The following is a 12559-nucleotide window of genomic DNA, read 5'->3' as shown; positions in this document are numbered from 1 at the left end:
GTCTTAGAGGAGGTTCAGGTTGTGTTCACTTAGAGCTACAATGAGAATAGTTCAGTTAACCTTTGCAGATCGATATATATATATATAATCTACCAGAGGCTATGGTTTTATTGCCAAGACCTGTTTTGTAGCACCTTCTGAAGAAAAGGGGGAGTTTTAATTATTTAGGCTGTGTATGGAACTCTCTTTTAAGTCAGCAACTTGCATTATTGACACTTATTGTTGCTTTCCTTCCTCTCCTCCCCTTCTCTGGGAAAAAACAGGGTGACTGGAAAGTAATCACCCCATTTTTGGTATTCCTCTTTAAATAGAATAATCTTCTTTAATTCATTGAAGAAATTCATAGAGTTCTTGACAAAAGTAATGTTTTTATAGGTGTCATATTCTTTTTATCAGACTTTGACTTAAAAGTTCCTATTTGCTATTACTTTGCAGGTTGCATAATCTGGTATATTAAACCATCCAGCCCTTAGAGGAGGGAGGATTAATCTGTGTAACACACATTAGCTTTCAACAAAGGGATGTTTTGGGGTTAAACACATACCAGATATTTATAACATGTTTAATGTGGAATCCACCAATAAGGAAGTATTAGTATCAAATAAGTAAATGATGGTAAATAAATACCTATTATGTTTTATTACTGTTAGAATCTTGTACAAGCTTCAACTCATTAAAGCTTTGCTTTTTGGGTTGATTATAAGCAGCACATTACTTTGTATTCAGTAAAGTAGGTTTGAAAATGCTTGCACTTTCAGGAAGCTGATTTTTCTTTTTCTTTTTGTTTCTTTTTCTTCTTCCTCCTATTTAGACTTAAAATGGGCTTGCTTATGATTCTGGATGTCAATAGACTTAATAAATGTATATTAAGAGAGATGAAGGCCTTACTCCCCTTGCTTTAGTGATGGGGTGGTTACCAAGGGGATGGTGGGAAAAGGCTCTCTATTGCAGGCAGGGAGAGAAGGGTAATGGGTAATTTAAAATGAAGACACCAGAAGCAGGCCTGTGTTATAAGGTGGTAATTCACCTCACATTTTAGAAGTACTTTGGATTGTAGATTATTGTATCTATTTGTACTTCTAAACAAAATAGAATGTGGGACTTAAATCTTATTTTACCTCTTAAAATCTGATGGTGTTCTTCAAATAGATGGTTTTGAAAGAGTGTGTTTGACTGTTGCTGTATCCTGATGTGCTGTTAATGTTTTTCTTTTCTGCTTTGCATATTTGGACTCTTTCTGGGCATGTATTTCTGATGAATCTACCTCGATGCAGTTCACACGATTCCTCTGTGATTCTCCTCTGGAGGTATGTATCCATTTTAGATGCAGGTTTTGAAATGAATGTGTTCATTCCTTTCCACTCCCTGGAGACAGCAAACCATCATGATGTAGGTGGTATAGATGGGTAGCACAGTGCTTATATCATCACTAACTGTGAGGAAGGTCACATTGTGTTTTCAAAGGAGTCTCAGAACTCTTGCTGGATAATCAGCTGGATAATAAGCTACCACTGCATTTCATGTCACTCCATTAAGAGCCAGCAGCAGAAGGTGCTGTCTTTTCTGTTCTTGGTTTATTTCTATGAAAGAAAAGAATATATTATTAAATAACTTCCTAAACTTGGATTTGACTGCAGTCTGAATCAAAAGTTTAGGGGAGATGCTGTTGCTTCATTTCAAGCAAGCAAACTGCTATGGATTTCTAGCACTGTCTTTCTTGTTAGTCTTAAAGAGTTAAGTACTGTGTGACTGTAATGAAATTGTCAGGTTATAGTAATTACGCCAGTAATGTGATATGTCGCAGCTTGACTGAATCCATGTGTGGAGAGTTTGTTGCTTTTCTCTGCCGAGTCCACTGGCCTTTACATTCCTGAAAGCTGAAGAGTAATAGAGCTCATTAGACTTTATAGGAAAAGGGCTTTTATCACCTCGTCAACTCAGGCAGCAGACTGCCATTATATTCTTCATTTCGTATGGCTACATAGATGTTGATGCTCACTTCCCTGCCAGGTTTACACCACTATTGTTACTTACAGACACTTTTTATTGACATTTCCAAGCTTGAATTCAATTTTGTGTGGCACCACGACACATGTCTTCAATTAGATGAAGTTAAATAAAAGGGGTTGTATATCAGAGGCCAGGGGATTCTTGGAATTCTTGATTCTGAAGCAGTTGCCACAAGCAAAGGTAGTAGCATATAGTCTGTTTACTCTTGTGAAGAAAAATAAGGGAAGGTTTAGACTTTACTTTCAATTCGTTCAGTTTGGCATTTTTTTGCACTGTCAGTGTTGTTATTAGCTGCAAATAACATGAACACCCAAATTCTTCCTGGCTTTTTTCTATTTCCTCATTTTAATATTCTCTTCAGTTTGTTTTGGCTATGGGCTCTGGCACAAAAAATGAGTAACTTCAAGATATAGTGTGTAGTAGCAGAAACAGAGGCAATTTTGTAGCAGTAAACAGAGTAATGTAGAGGCAACTGTTTGGGTGGGTTTTATTCATCGCTTTTTAGAAGCTACATTTAAACACTTGCCATTTTACCACTTCACATGGGCAAATACTACCTTGTTTGGAGGGGTAAAGCTACAATGTCTAAGAGATGCAGGAGTCTTAGTCAAAACCAGTGTGGCCTCATTCCCTGTTGTTGCCAAAGTGAGGGTGTTTATGGCAGAAGGGCCCAGGGAAAATACGGACTGCTTGGGGTGATTCCTAGTTTTTACTGCTTGATTAAGAGGGTTTTTGGGCCCATAGTTATATCTACATTTGTCCTTCCCAGGTTGTTATATGTCATTATGATGCAGCAGTTGGAATGAGTCTCAGCACTCAGATTCGTTGTAACATTCCACAGTTAAATGATGATTTTATTTTGTTTTAAAATCCTTCTCTAATTGCTCTTTTGCCTTTTTCCATCTTGACTGATGCTACATCCATTTATGAAATGGGTGATTTCATTAAACTGCTCTCAAATGTATCTTTTGGATTGAATTGCTAATTTATACATGTTGTTTTGGATGTGTGTCTGGCAGTGTTTCACTCATGCATTTATGTTCTGTGGGTTTATGAACATTTGATATTTCCTCTGCCTTTTTAATCACTCAGTATTATGGATTTTTCCTATAGTTGTTTACACTCAGCTCTTGTTCTTCCATCTTGAATACTTTTAAATCACCAGCTCAGTTTGCTGCAACATTGCTCAGTGATTCACCTACCAGTGTGGAGAACATAATAGATTCAGCATGATGGATGCATCACAGACTGGTTTGGGTTGGAAGGGATCTTAAAGCTCCTCCAGTTCCAACCCCTGCCACAGGCAGGGATACCTTCCACTAGAGCAGCTGCTCCAAGCCCCTGTGTCCAACCTGGCCTTGAACACTGCCAGGGATGGGGCAGCCACAGCTTCTCTGGGCACCCTGTGCCAGCGCCTCAGCACCCTCCCAGGGAACAGCTTCTGCCTAAGAGCTCATCGCAGTCTCCCCTCTGTCAGGTTAAAGCCATTCCACCTTATCCTGTCACTCCTACTTTTGAATACTAAGGAACTGAAAGATGTTTGTGAAACTAGATCTTTGTTCTTTGAAAAGCATGTCAGCTTCTGCTCTGCATTATATGCTTTATTGGTATGTGTTAATTATTAGGAGATCTAATAACAACTGTTACTGTTGCAAATCTGTAATTCCCAGGATCATCTTATGTAGAATGTCATAATTTAGTCAGTTCAATGCACTACTCAGGACTAAAATCAAAACTCATTTCATTTGGAGATCTTGGGAAACTGCTGTTTTCTTCATCACACCATGATGTCTGTGGCTTGATACTCAAAAGTCTCTTACTACTGAAGTGCCTTGTACCTTCACAGCTTTACTAATCATTTTAGCATTTTAAGCTTGCTATATCTGTCCTGATGAAATAGCTGCAGTATAGCTCACATACTATACTTTTCCAGTAAGGTACATAAGTTAGCTCTGTAGACAGTGTCTTACATTTTGATGCAGTGAGTTGATTAACTTGGTTTCGATACAGAATTGTTTGGGTTGGAATGAGCCTCTTGAGATCCAACTAGTCCGATTCTAGCAAAGTTGGCTAGAGGAGGTTGTTGAGGACCATGGGTTTTGGGATACCATCAAGGATGGAGGCCCCACAGGCTCTCTGGCCAGCCTGTGCCATAGCTTGACCACCTTCTTGGATAAACCCTGTTTCCTTTTGTTCAGATTGAATGTGTTGTAAAACTTGCAAGCATTTCCTCTTGTCCTGTCAGTGGTAACTACTGAGAAGAATCTGGCTCCTTCATCTTCATTCCCTCCCATCAGGTATTTCCAGATGTTGATAAAGCCTCCCCATGTTACCTGTCCCTGAGGCTGAGGAGTTGCAGCTTTCTTAAAGTCATTGTATACAGCAGATGCTTGAGCCCCTTAATCATTTTTATCACCCTTATGGACTTGCCTTAGTAAGTCTGTATTTTAATTGCATGGGGAAGCCCCATCAGTGCTGAGCAGAGAGGAGAACTCATCTCACTTGATGGGCTGGTGCAGCCCAGAATGCTTTTGGCTTCTTTTTTTTCTGTGAGGGTGCATTTCTGGCTTATTTTAATGAAAACATGCAGTGCTACCTCTGTGCTGACACAGTATTTGTAGGCTGCTTTCACAGCATCTCCACTAATCCCTAATGAAAGGAGGACATAGTACTGAAAAGGAAATATGTTGCTAACCAAGAGATAGAGATCAGCCATATGGCAGGTTGTGTGTGTGTACCTTTGGGAAAGGAACTGCTGGAATGAATCAGTTTACTTACTCAACAAATAATTTCCACTGGAGTGTAGAAGTCCAGGGTTTCCTGGCTTTTCTCTTTTCTCTGTGTAAGGGATAGCATGGATTTCATGGCTTCCTCCTCCCTCCATCCACAGCGGAGGGTAAAATGGAAAAGTTCAAGATAGGGAATCTCATGAAACTTTAGAGAGAAAAATAATCATGCAGTTAGTATGGTCAAGACCCATTTTGGGGGAGTGCGCAGTGCCTTCTGCAGCTCACACTGGTCTGGCATGTGTGCTAACAAGTGCAATTTCCATAATAATAATAATAATAATCATAATTATAATGAATTAATACAACATTCCTTAAAAGCAAAAACCAATGTGCTTTGAAGAAAACTGAGCACTATCATCATCATTGAAGTTCAGTTATAAGCAGTTACTACCTGAGGTGGACTAATTGGGGCAGTGTGTAGTACTAGTTGCTGTTAGGTATTTAGGTTTTAGTAATGCATTGTAAAATAGGAGCAATCAAATGTGTTCATGGAATCTTTAGCTAGCAAAATATGAAGATGGATAGAATTAAGATGGGGTGGAATATATTGTGGTTTTCTCTGTGTTATAGTCTAAGCACTGGGGAGAAAATGACTTGTTTCAGTTTTGTTCTGGATTTAAGATGAGATCTTAGGAAGTTCTTTATAGTGAGGATGGTGATGCACTGGCCCAGGTTGTCCAGAGAAGCTGTGGCTGCCCCATCCCTGGCAGTGTTCAAGGCCAGGTTGAACACAGGGGCTTGGAGCAAGCTGCTCTAGTGGAAGGTGTCCCTGCCCATGGCAGGGGTTGGAGCTGGATGAGCTTTAAGGTCCCTTCCAACACAAACCAGACTGGGATGCTCTGATTTAATTCTAAAGCTTTACAGTGTAATCAGATTATAATAATTCATTGCATTGAAGTTTGAGTAGAAAATGTTAATTTCAGGTAAATTGGTCCCTCTGGATTGATTCCAGGGCTAATATATATTTTTGGTTAGATAAGGTAGATAAGCCCCCCCTTACTGCTCACACTCATCAGGCTTGCTTACCTGATGTCCCTGGTATATCTTACATCATCTTTTACAAATGTAGTCCTATGTGGACATATCAGTAGTGTGAAGTGGTATAACGATAACCTGCTTCAGGAAGATGTTTCGTATTCCAGACATGTTTCATGTCAAATTGTCTCAATGGTGCACAAGGAATCAAGTTAAAAGAGCCAAGTATTCACTGAAAAATGGAGCAAACGAAACACAAGCATTACAAAGGGTAAAAACTTCTGAAGGGGGAGAAAAATGTTACTGTTTTCAAAATGTTATTTGCTTAATGTAGTGGAGATCCCTGAACGTTTAGCCTGAAACCAGTGCTGTGCTTATGCTGTTTGTCCCAGAACATAAGCCTTTTGTGTTCATGACATTTCCCTGTAATTGCATTAAGGAAATAACTGCAGTTTATGCTTTGCTAGAAGTTCTTCACTGATGCTAACACTTCAGTTTGCAGAAGTGACCAAACCCATCCAGTGCCATTTGGAGGTTTGAGGTTGCACACAGACACAGCATTTATTTAACTTCAGAAGACTTTGCTCTGAGTGAAAACTTTTTCCTATGTTGGCTTAGACTGTCCTTTTTAACATTCATTAAACCTCGTGTGAAGAGTTTTTGACAAAGAAAGAAAACATGGTTTAACTGAAACTTACTTTAACCAAGTGTGTGTTATATTATCAATCACATTTCCCCTGGGCTTGCAGGAGATGGGTCATGTTTTCTGTCACCCTAATAGGTGAGAGGAGAACTTAGAGCCAATCTCTTACTTGACTGTGTCCCAGCTTTAAAGTTTTGCTCCTGACCACAGGATTTTATTTGGCTCTACTGAAAAGTTATGGATATTGTATGAAATCATAACTGTTGAATAAGTATGCTTTGCCTGAATGAGAGGAAACACAGTTCCATACACAGCAGGCTGAGCTCTCAAACATTTGATTGTTTCACTTTTCCAGTATCTGTAGCTCCACATCTAGTTTTCTGCTCTATAACTATATAAAAATGCAAACCCTTTATTATATGCTCTTTATTTTGGGACTTCTTTGTTGGGGAAGTCAGTTGAACTGATTTTTGTTCACGTGATTGATTCCTTTTGACACATGTGGTACCAATTAGAATAACTTCCACTGCCCATCATCTCTTCAGTCTGCGCTACTGTATCAAAATACTTGATTAAACCCACCTTCTGTTGTTGTAATGCAAAACAGTTGGTAATAGTAGGCAATATTGTCAGATTTATGGAGTGAGAAGCGGCTTTCTGAAGATCTGGCAATGCAGTGAAAAACATGACTAGATGGATAATTAAGTTGAGCACAGTGGAATTCGGGATTAAAGTAAACTTGACGTGGGAGAAAACAGCATGCCAAAGTTGGTTGTGTAATACAGTTTAAATTAGAAGATCGTTTTCTTCTTAATTTGAAGCATCAGGTTTTGGCTCTAGGTGCTTTACCCTGTCTGGAGACATAGCTCGGTGCACATCCAAACCACAGCGCACAACAATAGCGAGTTCCTTAGGGGGTTTGCAGAAGATGCTCTGATGTGGGCTGACAAAGAAGTTCCACAGATTTGCTTGCAGCACAGTTCCAGGTGCTTGGATAAAAGGTGTTTTGTTGGTCAGGAAGAGTAAAGCTCAGAGTAAGCTGATCAGTTCTCTTTGTAAATGCTTTTCTCAAGCAACTTCAGTGGCTTCTGACAAACTGATTTTTCCAGTACTTTTGGACATGGAGGAGAGAAACACTGAGGTCCTTGGTGTAACAAAGTGTTGGAGGAGCCAGGCAGCCACAGCCTGCCTTGGGAACAGCCAGCACAGTGAAATGTCTGTATTTCACCTTTCTGCCATAGGGCTTTTTCTCCTGTTGGAGAGTAAGGAGGTCAAAGAGTGTCTGCAGAATTTGTGTGTAATAACATGTTCATAACTTGATGAATTGCATTGTTTTATCATGTCACTGCTACAACTGGTGCATGGCAGGGGCTATTTGCAGATTCCTGGCTGGGACAATGCCTGCCTAAAGAAGCTGTGGCTGCCCCATCCCTGGCAGTGCTCAAGGCCAGGTTGGACACAGGGGCTTGGAGCAGCTGCTCCAGTGGAAAGTGTCCTTGCCCGTGGCAGGAATTTGGAACTGGATGAGCTTTATGGTCCCTTCCAACACAAACCAGGCTGGGATTCCATTATATGTAGAGTTTACCCATCATAAATACAGCAAAGGTCACAAATGTGAACTACTATTGTTTTACTTGCTTCTCAAAGTCCTATTTTCCCTTTTCTAAGCACAGAGAGCAGGAGTAATTTCTTACAGTATTTATGTGTTAACGCTCTTTCTCAAATCAGTTTTTATACTGAGAGTCTGCCTGTCAGACAATCATATCCCTCTTCATTCTTTTTGCTCAGGCAGAGAATGCACCAAATGGACCAGAATGTGGCTATGGTTCTTTCCACCAGCAGTATTGGCTGGATGGGAAGATAATTGCTGTTGGTGTCGTTGATATCCTGCCCTACTGCGTGTCCTCTGTCTACCTGTACTATGATCCAGACTACTCTTTCTTATCTTTGGGAGTCTACTCTGCATTGCGGTAAGAGGACTTTTTTGTTATCTAATAGTAAGAATTGATACTTGTTCCTCAGCTTGAGCTTTTATTTCCAGTCTAAACACTGGTAATAATAAAGTATTTGTGGTTTGTTTATATTTACTTATTTCTTATTAATTCTCTGTGGTTGGTTGTATCCCAAATACGTTTGTAATTGCCATCCTTGGACAAGGATGGATCTTTCTAGTTAGCTAAATACTTTTACAGATTAAGAAAACACTCAGAAACAAAATACCCAGTTCTTATTGCCTTTGCAAATAATTTAGTATTGCTTGGTCTCGGCAGGAAAAGGCCCTTTTTTATTTGAATAGAAATAATTTTTCCTTTGACCTTTTGCTTAGTCTAGTCACCAAATGAAATTAATCACTTTTACAGTTCTATGCACATAGAGATCATAAATAAGAGAGTACCTAAAACTTGTTGTCTTCTGCATTAGTAGTCTCCTGCTGTACTAGGAGTAGTACTTTCAGGTATGTTAATCTCATTATCCTTGTCTTCAGAAAGCCTGATGGGACAGAGTAATCTTATGAATGTTAAAGCCTTAAATTAACTATCAATCTAGTCATGCAAAACAGTAGGAGTTGTGAGTAATGCTTTTCACTGTGAGTAAAACTTGTCTGCTAAACCGCAAGTTCCTATTCTTCCATGAGCAGTTTTATGATTTCATTATTATTACAAAGGGATAAAAAACCCTAAAGAGTGGAAACATTTGTGCATCTGCAGTGGTCTGTGTCTAAAAGAGTCTGAATTATCACTTTCCTGAGGCATTCAGTGGCACTGGTGATTTTAGAAGATTAATCAAAATTGACAAATGTACATAAAACGTTGGAACTCCTGTGAGTTAAAATTGGTTTTTTCTTTCTGTCAATGGTCTAGATTTTTAGAAGTATTTTATTAGATACGTTAGATTTTTTTAATTACATAAGCTAGATTTTGCTGCCTATAAGAAAACTGGAGAGGGGCTTTGAACAAGGGCCTGCAGGGACAAGGAGAAGGGGGAATGGCTTTAACCTGCCAGAGGTTAGACTGAGCTGAGCCTCTTAGGCAGAAGCTGTTCCCTGTGAGGGTGCTGAGGCGCTGGCACAGGGTGCCCAGAGAAGCTGTGGCTGCCCCATCCCTGGCAGTGTTCAAGGCCAGGTTGGACACAGGGGCTTGGAGCAGCTGCTCCAGTGGAAGGTGTCCCTGCCCATGGCAGAGGTTGGAACTGGATGAGCTTTAAGGTCCCTTCCAACACAAACCACTCTGGGATGCTATCATGTTTGAAATTAAACTGATTATTAATTTTTCCATGCAAGAAGAACGTATAGCATAAAAAGCCAAGTCCGTGTAAGAGAGTTGGTTTTCAGTATTTGTACATATCGCATTACTTTATGTAATAATAGACTGACATAATCCCTGCTTATGAATTCTTGAAATGACTTTGAATTTTCTACATAATAAATTGAGACCTTTGTGGGTGCAACATGCGTGAATGGCTCAGCTAGAGAAAAAACAGCTTATAAATTCTGCAGCATTTAAGGCAATAAAAATGAGTTCCCAGCAGTCTTAGGGGGAGCCAGTCTTGTTCTTCTTTCAAAAAGGGGAAAAAAGCCTGGAGAGTTAGGGAAGGATTTAGGAAGTTGCAGAGGAATCTGATACCTTCAAAGCTGTTGCCAATTTTACTCCGCGGAGGTTAAACGGCATTGCAGCGCTGTCACTTCCACTTCATGCTACTCTGACAGTTTTTGCTGCTGAGTCGTAGAAAGGATGGGATTTGTGGATCATTTTGAACTATGTAGGCTTGTAAGGAAAGAATGAGAGGAGAAGAAGCTACTTGTGAAATATCAGACTTACCAAAAGAAAAACAGTCTTGAAGAAATACTGAGTGATTTTTATTCTTCTTTGCTTGAAGAAGTTAAACCTTCCCCTTGCTACCTGAAATCATGAGTCATAGACAAGCATAGTACTCATCACCTCCGGTTAGTAGGAGGACAAGTACTTGAACTACTTTTGCAGTTGAGTTATGTAGCACTGAAATACTGTCTGAATTTTGTATTGATGAAATGAATATGACTTCCTCCCTCGCTGATAACTCTTGCCAAGCCCTAACAGCCGTCATAACTCTTTAGATGTGTACCATAACCTAAAGCTTTTCAAAAAGAGTAATTGAAGGTCTGTAGCCTCTTTTCCATAGGAAAGATTTAGGCAGAAAGAACACAGGTAGGTGCAAGTTACACCATACAGTGACACCTCATCACTGCTCCTGGTGAAAAATAGAATCGTAGAATCCTAGAATGGTTTGTGTTGGAAGTGACCTTAAAGCTCATCCAGCTCCAAACCCTGCCACGGGCAGGGACCCCTTCCACTGGAGCAGCTGCTCCAAGCCCCTGTGTTCAACCTGGCCTTGAACACTGCCAGGGATGGGGCAGCCACAGCTTCTCTGGGCACCCTGTGCCAGCGCCTCAGCACCCTCCCAGGGAAGAACTTCTTCCTTATATCTAACCTGAACTTCCCCCGTTTCAGTTTAAGTTCATTGCCCCTTGTTCTATTGCTACAGTCCCTCTCTGGCATCCTTATATATATAGATGTTAAATGGAATTAGAGGATGCTCTTGCATTGGATCGTAGTATACGTTCCTGAAAGGCAGAAAGAGAAGAATGTTTTAGCATCTTCCTATTCAGCTTTGCCTGGAGTGGGGTTGGCTGAATAGATAAATGAAAGATAGAGAAAGAACTTAAGGGTCCTCACCTAGAGCATATCACTGAAGGATGTAGCCCATGCAAAGACATTGGCAGTAGTTCTAAGCTTTGGTATCACATGCACTAAGTCGCTGGCATAAAGCTTTGTTGCCCATGGTGAGACTTGTTGCTGCAGCCCAATTTTTGCCTCATTACATTATGGTTTGCTTACTCTTCTGTTCACTTTGAGTCTTTTTGTTTTATTAGATTAGATACTTTATAGTCCAGTGGGAAAGAGTGTTAGGAGGCTTTTGAAGTGCAAAGATCATTTTCCCCTTTAGTGTTCCAGCTTTTTCAATTGCAGAAAGGTATTTAATTAGGTCCAGGATAATCTGCATGAAACAGGAAGGTTGTTTTAACTTCATGCTATGTCTTCAAGATTATCCGTGTGAAGTGCATGTTTGCACATTTTGGTAGTACATAAACCCAGCTTCTGGAACCTGTTCTATTTACCTAGATTTGCAGATATGGAGTAACTTATTTCCAGACATTCTCCACTTGTTGAAGACATGTATATAGATACAGACTTAGAATGAACTCATGATGGTCTCAGCAAACTAAATGCAGCTGAAATGTTGGGTTTTCAGTACATTCAGTCATCCTACTAACTACATATTAGGGGATAAACCCCTGAACTGTTTGTGTATGCTTCCTATATGCACATGTTCATACTTTCTTATCCATTCGACATTGAAAGTAAGAACCAACATCTGTGTTTTAGCAGATCTGTTACAAAAGTGAACTGCAGAGTTGCAGGTGCTGTAAAAATTAACATTATACTGGGAACACTGGCTGAATCTTTGTGATAATGCCACTTTCTTTGTGCCAATAAAATAGAAGCAAACTTATTTTGGAATAAATTGACACTTCTGATTCAGAATAAATGGGAAAATCACACAATCAGACATGGGGTGGGTAAAACAATACCTTTTGTTGCATAAAGATGGATGTTTTTACATGTAATTTGTTGGAATGCAAATAGTTGACCAAACAAGAAGCTGATCCTTGAAACTTGTTATTTAAATATACATTGGTGTTTGCCTGAGCCACATTAACCAGTCTGTGTGCAACTGCTAGGCCAGTTCCTGTAGAATTCCAATGCATGTGAACATTAACAAGAAACCCGTTAAATAGAGGATCTTACTGGCTTAAAAGCCAAATAAGAGTAACTAAATTGACAGGACAAAACACAAAAGTGGAAGTATTTTTAATCCTGACATGGTCTTTTGCATTTTTAGTGATTTATTTAGCTGTGTTTTATGCATCAATGTTCAATTTCTCAACTTTTTCAGCATTGGGCTTGAGTTTATCGTCTTCATTTTTTTATTTCATAGAAATCTAGTCCCTTACATAGGTCATGAGCCAGGCCGCTGTGAAGTCTTCCAGTATGAAGAGGTAAAATGAGTGTAATGATTGTATTCAAAAGTAATTAAGTCTTTT

General features: G+C 39.6%; 1 protein-coding gene across 4 annotated transcripts in view; it reads left to right on the top strand.

The window, feature by feature from the left end:
• Positions 1–12559, top strand: part of ATE1 (arginyltransferase 1) — an 86528-nt gene that overhangs the window by 19683 nt on the left and 54286 nt on the right. For all 4 annotated transcript variants that reach the window (XM_034062445.1, XM_034062444.1, XM_034062443.1 and 1 more), the window contains exons 8-9: positions 1275–1307; positions 8206–8387. In XM_034062445.1, the coding sequence (XP_033918336.1) occupies positions 1275–1307; positions 8206–8387 (215 nt within the window). The remainder of the gene's footprint in view (positions 1–1274; positions 1308–8205; positions 8388–12559) is intronic.

Source organism: Melopsittacus undulatus, chromosome 4 (genome assembly GCF_012275295.1).
Source record: "Melopsittacus undulatus isolate bMelUnd1 chromosome 4, bMelUnd1.mat.Z, whole genome shotgun sequence".
In the NCBI taxonomy this organism is placed as follows: Eukaryota; Metazoa; Chordata; class Aves; order Psittaciformes; family Psittaculidae; genus Melopsittacus; species Melopsittacus undulatus.
Note: the sequence above shows the minus strand (reverse complement) of the source record. Positions and strands in the feature narration are given on the sequence as shown.